The sequence below is a fragment of the Abramis brama genome (genome assembly GCF_963993115.1).
Source record: "Abramis brama genome assembly, chromosome: 20".
Lineage (NCBI taxonomy): Eukaryota > Metazoa > Chordata > Actinopteri > Cypriniformes > Leuciscidae > Abramis > Abramis brama.
Window position 1 is genome coordinate 14,081,567 of NC_139982.1, and position 20,244 is coordinate 14,101,810.

Consider the following 20,244-nt stretch of genomic DNA (forward strand, 5'->3'; position numbering starts at 1 on the left):
CTTCCCGAATATAACGTGGACTCTCCTCGTTCTTTCAAGCAATGAGGATACTGGACAAAAATCCAGGGTTCTTTCTTTGCTGTCCAGCTGCTCCCTTACAAGGAATTGTTTTGCCTTAAATCAAAATTCTTTATTGCAGTGCAGGGGGTACTTGACTACAAGTACAAAACAGTGGGCAAATGTTATCAATATTGACATTCTCCCTGGCGAACACCAGGTTGGCTGAGTGAGGTAAGCCTCTCTGGTATGAAAACTGGCACGCGGTTATCCAACACATCTGTGGGGAATACCTAACTCCAGAGACAACAGGGTTGAAGAAAACACAAAAACAAATCATGTTGTACTGTTTTATTGGAATTGAAGTATGCAGGGGTTTTTTTGTTTTTTTTTAAAAAAGCATCAGGAACAACATTAACAGTATGATTTTGCATGAAGAACTGGAGTCACTTCATTAGATTGACAATTTTACCGCAACTAGTTCATGAACTGTCTTGAAGATCCACAAGGGGAAAAGGAAAAAAAAAATTGGATAAACTTTAAACAAAAGGAAGTGTATGCTCAAGAACTTTGCAAGGAATATCTTAGTTCAAGCAAGTTTCTGAGACCTGTGGGAGGAGAACATAACCTGACTTTCATGACAAGGCAGATGCTCAGAAGTGATCGTATGCTTTGTAGACTTTAGTATTTTCTGACAGAGCACATGATTCTATTGGAGTAATGGGTTTCCAAGCCTTCTCTCAGGCAGTCTGACTTTCCATCAAGTCAGATCAGATCACTGCAAACGGCCCTCTATAGACATTAGTCAGATCACTGTAAATGGCTCTTCCTGCACAAATACATAATCTACAATACACCACATTCTTCATTCAGCTGTTGCCTCTCTGAAGTCATTCTTCATTCAACACTTGTCTGTCTAGAGGCCAAACCATTCAGTAACTCCTCCTCTTCTGGGATCTGGTTTCTGCCTCTGACGCTCGTCCTCCATGAACTTCTCCTGCATCTCCTCAACAGAGCCCTCCTCATTCTTCTTATCCTTCTCGGGAAAGATATCTGGGAACTGGAAGGTTTGCTGCTGAGCCTGCAGGAAACACAGGAATTGTTAAAGGTTTAAAGGAAGATTACATGTCTGTCAGGAACATTCTGTTTGTCATAAACATAGGTTCACAACAGGTTTAATGTCACTGATGTCCCTGATTTTTTTTAATTGGCTACTTCAGCTCCAATGTCCATGTGTCGGGGGAAGGGAAGGAAATTTACATTAAGTGGGTAGGAGGTGTGTTGAGGGGGGGATTGCTTGACTATGATGTACGAAGACAGGAAAATAAATTGTTCATCAATTTCTCTGTACTGGACAGAAGAGTGTGGCTTTTCCGGAGCTCTGCTTTCCAACACTGGCCCTGAAATACTCCAAAAACAATCACCATCACCATATCTCAGGGGCCTGGTCCTTAAAGAATAAATGTCAATTTTATTGTAAAGACAGGAAGGGGGCATAGTATCGTATATGACAGCAGAAAGATAATGTGCTGGTGCCACCAATCATACCAGACCTGGAAGACATGCCACTCCATACCAGAAATCATTAATGCTGTTCCAAAGATAAAACAAGGTGCGGCAACAGCAGGAGTAAACAGGGATTGCAGTGAGTTGTGAATGAAAAGCAGTGCCTTTCTGAAACAAATTCTTCTATTGAGATGATCTATTATTTTGGCCAGTTTTTTTTAAGTGTGCAAAATGACCAAAGAATAGTGGGGGGGGGGGGGGGGGGGGGGTCAAATGTCAACAAGTGAACCAACTAAAATCAACAGCTTGGCCTCCAAGACTCTGCAGTGGTGCTCAATCCCTACCAACTAGAAATGCAAAACCCCACACTATAAACACAGAGTCCAGCCAAATGAAAGTACAAGAACCAAACCTATTAAAAACAGGGCCTTAGTAACAAGAGTACTAAAATGGATGCCAAAAATGTCTGTTCCTTCACCTGTAGTAAACTCTCCTTGAAAAAACACTGTGACTGAAGACTGGCAAGGGGACCCGTTCGCATGACAATCCAAGAGTGGAGTTCAAAAGTTTGGATGTTCTAGCCCTGACAGAGGGCTGATTAACAAAAACAAGTCACCACATGATTGTTCAACATATTCAGATCAACAAAACATTAATGTACCTTTAAAAAGTGCCTTATGGACCAGCATGTTGTGTACAAACTCTTTTCTCAAGCACTTTCACAGTTTGATTTAACAAAGAGAACAGCATTAATATTACCATTTCAAATGTAAGTGTTGAATATTCATGTTTATTGTGTAATATTATGGAAATGTGGACATATAGTCATGTAATATATTATCCTGAAAAGTGCTGGAAGAATCGATTGGGCACTGACATGCCCCCAACCCCAATGTGTAAAAAAAAAAAAAAAAAGTTTTAGGAAAAAGGAAGAATAAAGCATGGAACAAAAATGTTGTTGTTGGGTTCAACCCAAAATCTGTCTGTTATACTAACCCTACCTCCCCCTATCCCTCAATAATTCAGGCCCTAAATGTACACCATAACCTGTACATTCAGTGGCTTAACAGAAAGCATGTCTATGCCTGATGAGCCCCTGTGAGCAAGATAAGTTTCTTATTATATTAGGAGTTAAAAGTAGAAAAACAGCAGTGTCAACATGTAAAAAAAGAACAGGAAACAATGAATTAATGTATCATTTTAATCTTTTGCACCATGGTTTGTGAAGACAGGTGTGTTATTGCTTAAAGAAATTGGACTCACAATATTTATTGGACTAAAATATCATATAAACTTGGGGTTGGGCTTGGGCCTGTGAGCAACCACCTAATAATGCCCTAGCAATTACTGAGAACACCATTGCAATGATCTAGCAACATCCAAGCAATCATCCTGTCCCAGAACACCTTACGAACCACTGAGTACAGAAAATGTTGGGAAGGTTGTTAGCCAACACTGTGGTGGCACATTTTATACGGGCAGGCACAACTCACAATTGTAAAAATGTATGTATATATAAAAAAATAAATAAATATGACAACCAAAGGTGTAAGGGGAGTGTTCAGAGAACCTCTTTGCAAGCAGTCCCTATTTTGGCAATTACATTTGGTGTTGATAGTGTCACAAAAATCACACACTTCAACTTTAATGGCCCAACTTTAAAGATTCTTTAAGTAACCACCCTAACACTAGTACTCTTGGTGAACTCTAGTGACTCACATCCCACAATCACTTCCACGATCAGTCAAACAGGAACAGCTGGCATGACTTGGGCCAGTCTGAAAGGATTAGCAGTAGATGGGGTTTCCGTACATAAAGCACCACCCTCTCCTCTTTAGTCACTGCCTTATCTCCACTGTTTGCTCTTTGACAATGATTGCTGAACTATTAGACAGAAGCAGAAGCTCCAATTTACAAGCAGGCTTTCCAAAATGTGTCTTCTTCATATTCCCATAGATGAGGGGAGAAGAAAATTAACAAGTTATCTCTAGAAAAAAAAACTGCAAGCACAATAAAAGAGAATGAACTGGTTAGGGAATATCAACTAAAAGTTTGTAATACTCAAATGTACTATCAAGTTCATTAGCAAAATCCTTCTGCCAGACTGGTATCAAGACCTGGGCGTATGCTGATACCTCCTCAGAGACATTCATTTTTCTTCTCATGTTTATATCCATTTCTCTTTGGCCAATCGCAGCTGCAAGAATGAAACTATGACAATTGTGATTTATTTTGCACCAAGGAGTTAATGCCAGAAAAAATTTGTAAATCTGTTCTAAGTATGTGACTGCATTTTCATGATGTTTAATGACGAGGGGATATTTGCGTAATGTTGGAAGTCTATTAACAAGTTCATTACCATACAGGGGAGCAGGAAATGTATGGAGATGCTTGTAAACAGCTCTCTTTGCCAGTCTCACTGGGTGGGCCACACTGCTACTTCCTCTAAGTCTACAGTCTTAGCTGACAACCAATACTCACTAACCACAGATATTTGGCTGTTCTAAGATACTTCATATCTCTTGGTCCTGACACACACTATACATAAAAAATGAGCGTGAATCGAGCCAAAAGAGACAACAATGGTGGGACAGTGGGGACAGGCTCCTGATAAAAAGATTTGCAGCTTTAATGGTTTTTGCAAATCACAGTGGTAAGTTCAGGGCAGTTATATGGCTAGACAGAAATTCCAAGGATAGTCTCAGTAGCGAAGACCCAGGTTGAGACAAACAAATGGAAAACTCCCAGACCACAAGGGAAGAGTCAGATGTTCTCAATGAGTGCTTGACCTCTACTCCATCCCAATAAACTGGCAAATTTGGTGTGACCTTAAACCACAGTGACCAACAAAATGCTATGTGGATGGGTTTGTTTATGTAAAAGTATGATTGTGTTTAAGTGGAATGCAGCCTATGTGCAATCCAAAAAACATAAAAACAGTATAGACTATTTGGGACAATTCTAGCATTTTATATTTGATCTGAATTTGCATTGTATATTATGTTGGAGAAACACCAAAATCATATATTTGATTCACAGGGAACACATGCATAATAAAAAAATAATAATAATAATAATAAAAAAGTACACCTTTAATGTAAGTTGCTTTGGATAAAACCATCCGCCAAATTTGTAAATGTAACGTTAAAAAAAAGTCATACCGAAACAAATAAGCAATTATTTGTCTTGGAAACTGAAGACTATGACTTCTACAGGTATGGAATGGGATGAATAAGGCAAGTTTATTACACAAAGAGTACTGGTCAGCTTTTGTCCCCAAAGTTGTTGCTCCCTCTATGAAAACAGCATGGACCAATAGCACTAATGTAAAGCATTTCAGAGAGAATGAAGGATATGGCCCATCTGAGGCCCAGCTGGTCCATTGCCAGTCTGTCTGTCTGCCCTGCTTCACTCTTGACGCCTTGACTGCCTCCCAGCAGAGGACCATCGTTTGTGCATAAACACTTCCTTTGGGCATGGATACAGTGGCCCAGCTGTCAAAACCTGACCGGCCACAGCAGTAGAGAACATGATTCATGCAATGCGTTCCCCATGCCAAGACACAGCTACCCTGCCAAACATATGTGGGGGTCCAGAGCCTTTGTTCCCAAAACCACTCTAATGAATCTTCAACGCCAAGGAAAAGTGTGTGCAGGGAAAAATTAAACAAAACATATTTCCTCAATGAGGACAGCTATAAGCCAGACGTTTTTGTACCCTTACTGTAAAACAGAAGCATGTTTCCACTGCAACTCGGGAACTGTTTCTCATACACATTGGCGTAGACAATCGGCTGGCACATACTCTGGCTTGTTAAATCATTACAGTCAAGCCAAGTGGTCAGTCTAAAGTAAGGGGCGGCAAAGTCTCCATTCAGAGTGGTATCAGCCCGTATGTCATTTTAAGCCACTGAGTCACTCATTCCATGATCGCAGTGATGACAGTTGTGACCAATCGACTTGTTCAGACTTGCCCAAGTCCTGGCTATTTTTTGGTTCTCGAGGATATTGGACCCTGTCAACAGCAATCAAAGATAAACCCTACATTCGCACACAGAGTCCTGAACCTCTCCCTAAATCTCTGGTGTACACAATACACAAAAGAAAATAGAGTGGGAAAGGGAAAGTCAGAAACAGAGATAGAAGTAGCAGGGAAATTGAGGGGGTGGTACCATAACAGGAAAGGCATTGCTAGTATCTGAGGAATTTATTTTGAAAATTTTACTGAAATAAAGCTGGGTGGTGCCTGGACATTTTGAGAGAGATAAAAACAGTAATGGGGTGGTAAAAGGTCAGGTACAATCAGAGCAGTCAGTTTGAAGGAAATGCAAGAAACACACAGCACACAACTTATAAAGGACATGGAGTGGAGGTGGAGGGAGGGACTTCAATATCATCTCTTTTGCTTTGCGTCTGCTGGCACTCACAGAGGCTGTCTCGTAGTTGACATACACTGGGGAGCTGAGTGTGTGTGTGTGTGTTTTCTTCAAACAGGATGCCAGAGACCCCGCTGGCCTTTCCATTATTCATGCTGTGTTTCTTTCATCCGAACACAGCCTTATGAAAGTCCTTGTGGTCGATGAAATACTGTACATTTGTAAATAAAAATGGTAGTAAAATAGACAATTCTTCCTAAAAATGCCCTACCTACATACACACCCAATTCAAATGATAAATGGAATGTTTTATATCCACCATTGAAATAAATGCCATAAAACATTTTATCTTTTCTATTTTACGATGATCTTTTCTATTCTACAATAACAAACGTATAAATCACACCTTTTTCGTTGTACAATATTAAACGTACAAATCACACCTTTTTCGTTGTACAATATTAAACGTACCTCATACTTTTCTGTTCAATAATCACACTTACCTTGTACCTTTTTTATTCTACAATGACAAACTTACCTTATACATTTGCTACAATGATAAGCTTTCCTTGTATCTGTTCTATTCTACAGTACAATGATAAACTTACCTTGTACCTTCTCTAAATGACAAACTTACCTCTTCTATTCTACAATTATAAACCTGACTCACATTGTTTGAGAAATCAATACTTCAAAACATGTTTGAAGGCATGCAACATGTGAATTACTTATAGACATGTCAGTTTTCTTCTTTAATTACTTTGACTTACAGCACTCTGAAACTGCAAGGAACACATGACAGCAACTTTGTAGGGTCCTACAATCAACACCGCTGAAGCCAAACGTTGCCATCTAGTGTTGATACGATCACAATGTGAACTTTTCAAGCCTTCAAAACTCAAAACAGCAAAAATTGCAAGGGTGTTAATTTGTGCAGGGTATTTGGTGGGGGAGATGTGTGTAACAGGAAGGAACCCATTTGAATAGAAAAATAATAGTATGCCTTAGCAAGGTTGAGTTTCAGTCAGTTTTGTTCAGTGGTAATTGAGCAGAGTGTGCTCACAAGTTCAGGTGGAACATTGCGATCCGATCTGAAAGGTAGCCTGGCTACCAGCTGATCTAGACCGAAACACGGCGCGAAAAAATAACGACTCAGCAACAAGCTCTCAAACAACAACAAACATCCATTAGTACCAACAACAGTTGCCTTGTCTTGCCAAACACTGATGCTTGCAACAAGACCCTTGTGGAAAAAGCAGGGGGGATGAATATAAACTGTTGCTGTCAACAAACGGGCAAACTTGAGTGCTCCCACAAAAACTTTGCTGTGTTTCAACGATGAACGAAAATGTCAGAAGTCTGAAAATGTATACCACAGTATAGATCAGTGAAAACTTCTGTTCAGGGGGCATGTGATTCTGATTGGGTGCGTCAATACAATAAATTGTTATGTCCATTATACCAGCCAGCCAGGAAAACTACAGACATTTGACATCAACAAACAGAACCTTTATACTGGGACCAAACAGGTCACGGCCTTGCAAAGAGAAGCACAGGATATCATTGCATCTAACTAGAGCGTTGCTTGCAAAGCGGTCGTATGCAAAGCTTTGATATTGTCTCAAGATTTTATGTTGCTTAAGATTTCCCTGACCCCTGTCTGGACCTCCCTGTTCTGGCACGACTCCACGGTGCCCTCACTCACCTCGCTTTATGTGTTGACTCCATCCGCAACTCTCTCAACCTCCTTGATGAACTCTCTCTCCTTCACACTCCTCCCCACTGTGGGGAGGTCTGATGAGAGAGTGGCCGTCAAGGAACCGTACTAACACACAACTTTTTCTGCGAGCCTGGAGTTTGTAAAATCTGGGGGTTCAGAGAAAGGGGAGTTGTAGAGAGAGTTCTTCGCCGTATTGCCTCTGGAATATTAGCTGATGTAGTGTATTGGGGGATGGGCCGGCGGGGGAACCATTGAGGGTATCCAACCACAGAACACTCCCCCACATGTGGTGTCAATTAGGAACAATCTTGTTTTTACCCAGCACTGAATAGAGAGGAGGGCTTTTCTTGGGCAGTGTTTTTTTCTCTTTGCAGACCTGCTGGAGGAAAAGAAAAAGGCCGGAAATTTGGTTTCATATCAGTGTTTTTTTTGCCACAGTCTGAGATTTTTTAGCTTGCATGTTATTCACACATAAATAAGCATGACTTTCTGAAAGACTGAACAACAAGGAAGTGATTCTCTCCTCAAATGTTTAAGCAAATATGGCACTGTATCTGAAAGAAGACAAATGTTAGGAACAGGATGCAGTAATTCTCCGGATCCAAGTCCCTTACTGGGTTTATGAGAAGGTTGAACTGACAGCGCAAAGCCACACAGGAAGTCATTCAACTCTTGTCAAGAGGAAGTTCACCTTTAAATATTAATTTGCATTTCAGTTTTGTATCCCATTACAAGCCGCTCTGTTTTGACAACTTTAATTATTTATCCCTGCCTTGATTGATGGCTAAAAAACAACAGCACAAGTACAAACAATCTAATTCTTCTCTCACAAACTAAAAACCATAAGGAAACAAAAGCAGTTTTCGCGAATGAATCAAAGAAGATCAGATTAAAGTATTTTCACGCCGGCATACTTCAAACACACTCGGTATCAACAGCCCAGGGCTCAGCCCAAATGCAGGTGTGAACCCAGCAGTGTGGTTCGCCACTGGATTGCGACCAACGTTAACGTTCTGATGCCCCAAGAAACAACTCTCCCATCCACCCATAACAATAACCATAGCTCTCTGAGAACTTAACTCTCTGTACTATAATTCCTGCATAAAATCTGGCATGTAACCAAAGACGACCTTTTGCCTTCTTGGCCAAAGCCAGAACCCGAACTAACATCTTTCTCAGGAGGGCAGGGAATAATGTGTGGGAGAGACAGAAGCTAAACAAGCAGTGCTGGGACTTTGAGGTGAGGGTTTCGCATCAAAGAGTACCTGTGCCTCAGGCTTTTTTTTTTTTTGAGGGAACATAAGCTGTGACAGGCCCTCAAAACAAGAAGGAGAAGAAACAAAAAACTGGGACTCAAATGCCCAAGCATCCCATTTCTCAAGGGAGTCTTGTTTTGTTTAATAACTTCAACTAAAAAAAATGCATCTGAACCAGGCACCTCTAATTAAAAAAAAAAGTGTTAAAAGATTATTTTACAGTTGACGTCCTTCACTTTGAATTGTCCTGTGCTAATGAAAATCAAGATAGCCAGAAGGGACCACAAGAACAGACAGGAACTTTCACAATGCATGTCAGACCCCTTCAAGTGTGGGCCCAAACAAGACAACACTCACCAGTTGAACGTATGCCACTTTGTAATCTGGCCTCTTCACCCGCTGGTTTAAGTGGTTTCTTTTCTTGTTTGAACCTTGGTAGGAGAAAAAACGGAAGTGATTAACATTTAGTTAAAAGATTATTACATCAATAATTAACAATTGCACCAATTAATACCATAATACAAATTTAATTTAGCATTTTATATTTAAAAATAAATCTTTTTTGCACTTAGATTTGGTGGCACTAGATGAGGCACAAATCACATACATAAATACCGTTAATGAAAACTACTCGTCTAAAATGTATTTTTGTTTAACATGTTATGTTATGCACAGCAGCTCAGATATCCATTATGTGACTTTTAGGGTTACAGGGGTTGGTTTTATAAGAAGCCCATGTCTTCAGTCCTGTTAACTGTGAAATGCATGTGAACCTTTTCCCAGGTTAATACACACAAAACCCAGAGAAAGATGTCAAGAAGTGCAAATAAATCAGAGCACTTTCAAGAAAACAAAAGCATACACAGAGGACATAAGGATTAAATAATTAAAACTCATAACAGGATAAATTCGGTGGACACTGGAAAAAGTGAGATACTAAAGCATGATATTTGATTCAAAACGCAAGTTTGAAAGTTTAAAGAGTTTAAAGGAATAGTTCTTAGCTCTTTTTCATACTACAACTTCATAGAGACCACATCTGTTAACACCAAAATGTAATTTAACAGTGGTTCATAGAACTTGAGTGCTACATCTCAGGTCTCCTGAACCCCTACAATAGCTTTGTATGGGAAACAGGCCAAAATGTAAGTGAATATTCACTAATTCACTGACAGTCAATTTTGGATCTTAATAGCTACTAGGAACTGCTGTTGTATGAAAAAGATTGTTCTTACGTCTTCCACAGTGGGAAGTTCTGCAATACTAAAAAGTATGAAATTACAAGAGAATAAAATAATGTAAAAATGTCGGGGTGAAATCAGTCTTTAAAAACGTTCTCAAGTTAAAAGTTTCAATGGCGGCTTGTGTGACGAGTTTTCTTATACATCACAGAAATAATTGGCAGTCTTCCTTTACTAGTACAAGGAAACCCTAAACACACAAACACTCCCTCCATTTAGGGTCAACTCAACGGTCAACCCACAAAACAGGTGAGAAGCGCTTTTGTTCATGTATGCGAACCCTGTTTCCATTCCAGTACTCCCACCCAACATTATATAGTATAAATAAATATTCAATCAAGCTCTCTTTTGAGGTTGTGTGTTGGCTGGCTACTATTATGTTACAAATCCCAGGCCTGAGGGGTAGTTATAGAAACCCCTTTCCAAAATACTCAGTAGGAAAAAGAATAGATGCCTTGAGCCCGGGGGTTCCACCCGCGCCCCCCTTTTCTCCACATCCTTTAAACCATCAGCGAAGTGGAACACATGACGCAGAGCGGGACACCTTCTCTGACGTGGTCTATTTCACCTAATGGGTGTTCTGCATTTTTTTTCAGCTTTTACATTGTGGCTGTAAAAATGGCCACTTTGCTTACTGGCCCTATCCAGCGTTGGCGTGGAAACCGCACGGAAAAATCACAGTGGCGTAAACCCAACTGGCAGCTCGTAAAAGTGGTTCCCTCTGCGTTAACCAGACGGTAAAGCCTTTAATAACCCCTGCATTATTTACTTACCCGTTGGCATTATTGTTTGATATATTAACATAACATTTATGCTTTGAAGGAATAGTTCAACTTTTAAAAGTATGTTATTATCTCATGTCGTTCCAAACCCAAGACGTACTTTCTTATGTGGAACAAAAAATTTAGATTTTGAAAAACTCGAAGCAAACTGTATCTTTTCCATACAATAACAGCTCATAGTGTCCACAGATGTTAAACTCCAAACACAAAACTCCATGAAAACTGATCAATGCAACTTATGCGTTATATTCTAAGTTCTCAAGTCATACATTATTTTCGTGCGAGGAACAGACATAAATTCTGAAGTTTCCTCTCAGTAGGCTGTTAACTTGCGAGCGGATCATTGAGTCACTGAGTTCAGAACTCAGATTCATGAATTAGTCCAGTTTGAAAACCAGATCAACCAGTTCACTGAAAAGAAAAGGCTCAAAAAATGTATGATCTTACATCTATTATGCCTAATAAATGTGTAATGTCATGTAAAATTACTTCTTTTATCAATTAAATCGATAAAACCCAATATATTTAAGGAAAAACAATAACAGTTAATAGTGACTTCACGTTGAAACGGAAGTAGTGACAGATCTTCTGTATGTAATGTACATTCAATTAAAAAAATATATATCAAAAGATGGGTGGAGGGAGAATTATTGTGTCTATAGACTTGTTCGGATGGAGGCCGATCTGAATGTGAGCTTGTAATGTATGTAAGCAATGAGGTTTATGCAAACTAAATGATTGCAGTCCAGAATACATCACTGGAAGTCTGACATTTCACTGAAATATCGAATTATGACCAAAAAATTATGAGGTCAAAAATTTAAATGAAACCTATGCAAAAAGGAATTGTTCACAATAAGATCACTAACATGCATTTAGGAAATAGATTTCCTAAATGCATTTTAATGCTGTCTTGAAATTTAAAGGTGCGTTCAATTAATTACAACTTCAACTTGAGATTTCAACTTGTAAAAAACGTGCACGTCCTTGTTGAGCTGGTAATTCCATTACTGTCTTTGGAATGGCATGAAGGTGAATAACTAAAGTTTAATTTTTGGTTGAACTACTGCAGTAATCAGGATTGTAATAGAAAAATAAATAAACACACACACACACACAGGTTGTGTAACACTTCTGGCTCACTTTGTGAAGAAATAAACAGGGCAGGGCATCCTAGGACAACTGTTGATCAGACCGCTACAGCAATGGACGGAGATATAAGCAGCTGTGTGTGGAATCACGCAAACCACTCCTTCTTTTCTTTCCCTCTCCCTCCCTCCTTCCCTCCCTCAGTGTCTCACATTTTATCCCAAACACAGTTCACTGAATTAGCCGTATGTTTATACAAATAATTCAAATGCTGTCAATTATCTCCAAAACATCTTGTCAGTATTGATTGTTCTCATTGACTAACATGTGCATCACCTATTTCTAGGTGACCGACCTAAACAAGTGACAAACACACAACATTGGTGAGTCTTCATAAGGTTAAGACTAGTTGACGGATCCATCACTGTTGTATTTACGCTATCAGCTGAGTTCAGCATGCGTTGTTAAGCAAGTAGACAACAAAAAGAGAGCAGAAGTGTAAAAAAGAGTGAGAGGGTGCTAAAAGGACATGCTCTTGCATTCGAAAACAGCTGGCTGGAACACACTGGAGAACGGAACAGAATCCAGGGGTCTTGATGCTTTTTGTTTTTTATTCATCAAGCTGTCTTAAAAATTTAACTATTGTGGAGCAAGACAAATGACTTGTCAAATGACTTGAGACGTGACACAATTGTAAGTGCGTCTTTTCAATTTAAAGTTGTGCAATCTAAAATGTTGCTGATGGTGTTTCCAAATTAAAGAGGAAATATATTTTCATTAAAAAAAATAAAAAAAATATACACCGTTTTTGTGTTATAGTGCCACAGTTACACCGTTCAAAGCTTTTCAAAATATCCGTAAGAAATGGTTTGCTTGTAAATGTCTGCTCATATAAAGATGGGATAAAATGCGAAACTGCAGATATCTGTCATCTTGCTTTAAAAGATCCTTAGTCAAATTCTTAATCAAATATAATGATAAACAAAGATTTACTCACAGTATTGGATCCTTGTGCGTACAGCTGCAACAGGAACGCTGTAGATCTTCTCTAGATAATTTCTGACATCAAACTTGGTCATTCTGGAAGAAAATTGAAATGGATAGAGATTTAGAGTTGCCATGGAGCAAGAGAACAAAATATGAAACTATATGGCTTTCTAAAGTTCAACCCTAGAATGTACGTCATATGGAAGCATTTAAGACAGAAATTCACAACCTTTTTTGGTTCACAATCCATCTTTAAAAGTTACAAATTTCCCGTGACCCCACCCCACCGCTGCATCTCTGGTGACCACAAGCTTGAGAACCCCTAACTTTGAATGTTTTATTTTAATGAATGTTAAGGACTCCTGTGACCTTCAAGGATGAGAAGCCCTAGTTTAAGTTTGAAACATTCTGTTTTCTGGGGACTAAAATGACGTGAAAAGCATTTTGTGACATGCTTTCATTTCGTGAATAAACAAAACAAAATTGTATCATTATGCGTTCGGTTACAGAAGACCCCGACAAGAACCATTCAGAAAATATGACGCTGGAGCTAACAGGCAAGAACATACTGAACTGCTTTGAAAAACAAGGATGTTTGTCCACACGTCAGTCCAAATAATAAGCACAGATTCATTCAATTTTTTTTTAAGGAGAGGGTTTCCAAGAAACCCAACAAACAGATGCTCCTTCGGAAAGAGTATCAAACACACATCTCAGCACCAGAGTGTGATGCCCAGATTTCAATGAAGTGGAGTGGAGTTTTGGCCACGTAATTTATGTGAGAGAGGAGAAGCGCACAAGCGCACATTTGTCTGTGTGAAAGTTACAGAGAGGCGATTCCTAGAAAGCAGAGCACTCGAGCCATATAGTGAGATGAATAGTTAGTAGACCTAAGTGCTCTCTAAGATTTTGGAGAGGAGAATTCGAGATCTTTTTCGATTTTGCCCCCCTGGTGACCTTGACCACTCTGCCAACAGGAAGGACCTTTGCTTCCCTGTTTACTTCTATTGCTGTATAGGGCTGGAGCGAATTAAAGCCTACGGTTAATGTGAAGGAGTTAGATGAGTTAATGACTGAGTTCTGCATCAATCTTTTTTTTAAGCAGTTTGAGGAGGATTGGGACATGATGCCGCCTGGAATCAACCCCACATCTCCAACATGAGCAGCGCAGCTCAATGTGTCTGGAAAATGTATTCAAACCACTAGGCCGTATCTCAAAAAGTTAATCTTTTAGGAAAAAATCCCACATTGAGCCTTGGTGCTTAAATGGGAAACCTAGGTTCAAGTTTGGCGTGCAACATATTTTCTTTTTTCCTTGATAATTACGTGTAATCGTTCACTTCATCTATCATACAGAGAAGGGTTTGCGAACCCCTGAGGGTTCATGGGGAACTGCAGGGGGACAGTAGCTACGTTTACGTGGACACAATCGGAATGAAATCAATACGATTGATGAATCCGAAAAAGGTGTTTACATGAATGATAAATAAAGTAATCGGGTTGATGTGCGCGTTTATATGTCACAAGTTTCAAATCGGATCTGATGTTTTGACATGCGCACACTGCACGAATATACAGAGTTTCCCGCTTTTCGCGCATAAATATTCTCCTCTATTGGTTCTTTATTTGTTTTAAACAGCAGACGTAATATTACTTCATCTCTGGTCATAATTTAGAGCATATTAACCGTTTTGCTGTGCTGCTTATTGATCCCCCAGTAAAAATGCCCCTGCCCGCGGCCAAAACCAGTCGTCTGTGGATGAGAATCCAAAACAAGGACTGGTGGGACGTTGTCCTGCTTCACTTCACAGAAGCGCGAGTGAAATGAGAATTTTAGAATGACGGGAAACTTATTAATATGACACTTTATTCAACAGAAAGAACAGCTCGTTCCGCGCGTCAGACGTCATTACGCTATTTAACGTCATTGCACATGCGCAGTCCTTTCAGTTTCGAATTTCAATCCGATCAAGTGTTTACATGTTCTCTCGATCGGATTACAAAAGGAATAAACCACCCCTTTCAATCCGATCGAAATTTCATTCGGATCGAGCTCAATCGGATTGATTATGGTGTTTACATGAAGGTTTTTTAGTCCGAATGAGCCGTCAATCCGATTATAAGTGTCCATGTAAATGTAGCTAGTGAGTTGAAGAAAATGTAATGATTGATTAAATCATAACTGTGTTTTATTATATTATATACAGTATATAAAATTACTATTCTTACATATATTGGCCAGAGGGGACCGACAGACCAAACATTTTTTAAAGAATCACTCATATAAATACAAAATTGTGAAGAGTGACATGCCATTCAATTATAGATTTAATAACCATTTAATAACCACTTAATTTATTCTGTAAACTTTTAAATTTGAATGAGGTTTATAGGTTCCACTCCACAGAATCAATTAAATGAAGCACTGGGCAACGATGACCTTCAGCAGATGTAAAGTGTCTTGTGCCTTGTGTGGCTTATCTTTTGTAAGCACTGACGTCTTATAAAGATAGAGACCTCCTTGTTGTTCAATCCTCTCCTCCTACTGTGAGTTTGAGCTGCGCCCCACCCTTCACACATAAACAGTCCACGCTCATCCCTAAACATGTGCACTCACACCGCCCAATTCCAAGGCTTTCCAAGTAGGTGACTCAGAGGTAGCGGGTCAAAACACTCCAAATTTTGAGGAAATCCAAAAAAAGGGGGATCTTTTGTTAGCCCATGACCTCTAGGTTACATTCACACCACTGGGACTATAAAGGCGGCGAGAGAGTGAACAAATAGCTTTAATGAACTAAGAAAAGATCATTAAAATTAAATTACTTAAAAGCAAATGTAAATAAAAAGATGAAAGATCAAATGTTGATGATGGATCAAATACTTAAAAAGGCACATAGGATGGTAAATAAACGAGGTTAAACAAATCCAGCAAGTACAAACACTTTGTAAAGAGGCCCTCTTTCACAAAAACAAGCGCTTTGAAATTCTTTGGCTCTGATAATCACTATGCAAACCAGGTTGGTTTCAAGCAAAACAACTCCTTGCCAAAGTGGAGGGTATCTTTGAAAAGTAGAAAGTGAAGAGGTTTAATGTTTTAATGATATCTCTGTTGCTTTGTCTACTTTCATACTGTTTGCGATGGGACTGTGTCAAAAGCAGCTCTACAGGAGACAAAACAGTTCTTGATGTCCAGCGAGGCAACAGTGGCTACAAAACAAGAAGAAAAAACAACAACTCTTCCTTTGATTGCAATGGCAAAAAAAAAAAAGGTTCGATTCAGGTGACAAGGATGCCTGGTGCAGATTAAGACACTTAAGATCACAAAACAGTCTGGAAAAACAAAGGAGTAAGAGCAGGTAAATAAAAAAATAAAAAAACTTCCCCTTAGCACTTGCGCAAGTGATAACATATAGCCCCAATTACAAACGTGTGTGGTTTGGAACACATACTGGCGGAATAATAACCGAGGAACAAGCCTCCACCGTCACTGCCTTAGATGTACGCCCTGAGGTTCTACAGAAAACAAAGCAGACTTTGTCCTCTTTTCTTCTGTGGACTCCGATTAGACCCATTATTAACAGTCTGACTGCCTGTTTCGTATTACACCGCAGCAATGCAATAATTACGGCTGGATTTTTAGTGACGTTTAACAAACGTCATCAATAAAGGTACGAGATGTTGGATGAAAGAGCTGTAAACAAATCTGAGAGTGTCAGGAAGCACCGAGGCATCATCGGCCATGCAACCGCACACCGAAACGTCATCACGGGTTATGTTACGAAATGCTGCGTTGCATCTAACCGGTCTGCAATTATAGTTAAGCATCACTTATGATGCTTCAATTCTTTGTGAACATCATGCAAAATAAGATACCCACTCTGCAATTTACAGTGTCAGAACGAAATACATTTGTGAGATTTGTCTGCCACCTAGTGGAACGTAATGCAACTGCATCATTGTAAAATATGGATTTCTGTTACATAATATTAAAGGGGACATGAACTGAGAAATATAATTTTCCTTGACCATTTGACATAAAGTAAGTTTCATCCTGTAAGTTTCAAACTCAAAACTTCCTTGTTAGTCCAAAAACAGCTTTTATTGAAACCAAGCTCTGAAGACGACTCGTTTCGGATTTTGTAACATTATGACATATTTGACAAGTGCTTTCGACTTCGGCTGGATGTAACCGATCGGGCAGTCGGGGAGGAGCTGAAAATGGAGACGTAAAGTCGGACACTTTCAGCTTCCCGTAGAAGCAGTGTTTGCATTATTATTTGCATTAAATATTATTATAATCACTGGAGCTGTCAATCACACAGCGAAAGTTTATCAGTAACGGAGCTCTGGACTCTCGCAAAAACTCCCATTATAATCAATGACGCTGTTACACTGCACAATGAATCTCTTATTTACATCATGTTTGCACAATTAAGCCCCGTTCACACCAAGAACGCTAACTATAAAGATAACTATATTTGTGTCCACACCTACAAACGATAACGGTCTGTTTATTCTAAGCTCGCGGTTGCGGTTTCAACATGTGTTTGCTGTTCTTGTTGCATTTACATGGCTTTAACCAGTAGATGTCCTCAGCATGCTATGTGTCGAGTCAATCTAGCTAGCGTAATAAATCTAATCTAACAGTGAATTTAGCTGATGAAGTCAATGTAGCAGAATAAAAACAACACCTAGTTTTTTTTACTGCAACTTCAAAGGAAGTAAGAAGACAATGTTGTCGAAACTAGCGCTGGATACCTGAGATAATTTTATGTTACACTGTTAGCTAGTCTGACATAATGATCTCATTCTCATCTCCGTTAATACTTCTCACCAATTATTCAGAGGGCATGACCAATTGTTTTCCATATATATATATTTTAAGTATCCTCACTTCTCCGCAATGTCATCTGCCATTTTAAATGCGCGAGGCCTTAAATTAGAATGGACTTTGATTGGCTGTCAGTGTTTTATCGTTCAACAGCTGGAAAAAAATCCTTCTGAAAGTGATCCCAACAATATCGTTTCTCTAGTTATCATTGTAGCTATGGTGTGGACTCTGCTATTCTTTTATTTTGAGAATGATTTTTTTTAACTTTATCGTTATCTTTACACTAAGTTATGGTTCTTGGTGTGAAGAAGCCTTTAGTTATGATGAAAGCATTCGTGAGAGTGCAGAAATCGAGTTGCAATGACGAGATCACTGCATTCATGTCTGTCATCAGATATATGCTTATCGCTGCAACCTTTCATGCAACGGGAGTAGATCTAAATATTACGCTATAATCAACACTTTTCACGATTAGTTAATCTCGAAGATGTAACAGTAAAAACGTAGTAAAAGTTTCTGAGAGAGTTCCACATGTAATACTTAGTTCATATGCAAAGATGTTAGCCAATTATAGCGGGCGTTTATTTAAGTCTCACAGCAGACACACCCCTTCAAACAGAGAGTTTAAATCTAGGGCTAAAATCAGGGTAGAAAAATAGCCTTTTATTTCTAAATTATGACAATTTTTTATGTCAAAATCATTCTAAACAAAAAAAATATAATAATAATAAAATATAAAGTTCATGACCCCTTTAATGCATCAACTAATTAATAACACAACAGTGACACAATTGGTTTAGTTGATGAAAATGGCATTAAACACTTACTCCATAGGAATGCGAAACTGTACGGTATCAGGTGGCTGTTCTCTGCCTGGTCTGACCAGGGTCAGGTTGAAGGTGGGTCGAAATATTCTCAGCTGTGGGTTACCCAGCTGGAATAAAGGGTATCTGAACAAATGGCAGAAGAGAAATGACATGAAATTGAATTACCATTCCATTTATTCATATTTCCAATGTATTACCATAGTACTTGCAAAAAGGTAAGATAAAACTATGGTATATTTTTGAAACATGACTTTTAGGAGTCCTGCGCTTCAAAGTTAATACCTATAGGAGAATATTCGAGTTCTTGGAAGGGAAAAGTAATTTTCCAGGTAAAGTTCCAAAGTTTATGCAGTTTCAGGTTAAAAAATGTTTTCCATAAACACACACACACACATACATACATACATACATACTATATAATATATATATATATATCACTTTTGGTAATGGTACATTTACCATGGTACTATGATTGCCATATTACCAAATACATGGTACTCAGGCATAGCCAAACAGCTTAAATTCATGGTACCGTGGCTAAAAAAAACATGTTTTATTAGTATTATGAATATAGCATTATCTTGTTATCAATTAACTAGAATTATTCTTTCACCATGTCCAAAATATCATTCATTGCATTATTCTGGGATATTGTCCAAAAACATGGTATTGTCGTGGCACCACGTCCAAACCATGGTATTATCATGGTGTACGCCACAAAACATGTTAATAACATATGCCACTTTTTATAAGTGCTCGCATTAACGTTAGTGTAAGTATACTGTAACGTTAGATCTACAAACACAGGTACACATTTTATAATGTTACTGTTTATATAGATAAACAAAACATCAGCTTAGATTTACATCATTAGATAAAATAAAACACTGAAAACACTTACAGTATCCGTTTCGACATGTCCTGCAAATGTTATAGACGTCTACAATCACATGTGCTTGTTATGTTATTTTCATATGCTCAAGGTCCTCGAGCACTGCTGTGAAAACTGCGCGGACAAGAGTCTGAACATGTTCAAAATAAAAGCCCTGTTATCCACACTGTTGTCCAAGGCTCTCGTTAAATACACAAATGTGGAGTATACAATAAATACACGTTTAATATCTACTTCAAACATTGGATTGTGGTTATGAAAATAAGAACAAAAGTCAGTTCATGTGAATATTTTCTTATGTCCATTATGTCCTTATGTCCATTATGTCCTTATGTCCTTAAAAGGTTGCTGTTAGAACTTTTATTTTGATTTAATTGTCGTGACGTAATCTTGACGTCGTTTAACTGTCCTCTGCCTTGTTTCTTCTGGTTTCTTCATGTCACATTTCTATTTCCGCCATATAATGAAAGTTTCCTTGGACATTGAATGTATTTCCAGTTAGAATCATGTAATATCTTTCACCAGATCTCTATAGAAATGCTTTCAAAATGATCTAATTGTTTATTGGAGTTTTTTATTTACTTTTTATTTAAAAGTATTATGGGTGTGTATAAAAAATATTTGGTGTCTGTCTGTCCCCGGAAATGTCCCCGTTTTACAGCAAGTTCAAAACACCCAGCAAATACACTGCAAACAAGCCCGAACAACATGCTGGTTTACGAGAGCAATCGTGTAGCGATT

At 38.7% G+C, this 20,244-nt stretch overlaps 1 protein-coding gene across 1 annotated transcript; it reads right to left on the reverse strand.

Annotated features, from left to right (window-relative positions):
- Positions 1-333: 333 nt before the first annotated feature.
- mrpl23 (mitochondrial ribosomal protein L23) lies at positions 334-19,651 on the reverse strand. Its single transcript, XM_084095056.1, has 5 exons — positions 19,513-19,651; positions 18,612-18,734; positions 12,964-13,046; positions 9,212-9,285; positions 334-1,078 (listed from the first exon to the last, which is right to left on the reverse strand). The coding sequence occupies exons 1-5, from the start codon at positions 19,527-19,529 to the stop codon at positions 914-916; spliced, it is 462 nt and encodes a 153-aa protein (XP_083951182.1). The 5' UTR covers positions 19,530-19,651; the 3' UTR covers positions 334-913.
- Between the last annotated feature and the right edge of the window lie 593 nt (positions 19,652-20,244).

Bases quoted from the DNA above. Each gene is read 5' to 3' on its own strand.
- mrpl23 (XM_084095056.1), bottom strand. The intron at 13,047-18,611 runs GTAAGTGTTTAA...ATTTTCTTCCAG, and splicing joins CAGTTTCGCATTCCTATGGA to AATGACCAAGTTTGATGTCA. The intron at 9,286-12,963 runs GTGAGTAAATCT...TCTCCTACCAAG, and splicing joins ACGCACAAGGATCCAATACT to GTTCAAACAAGAAAAGAAAC.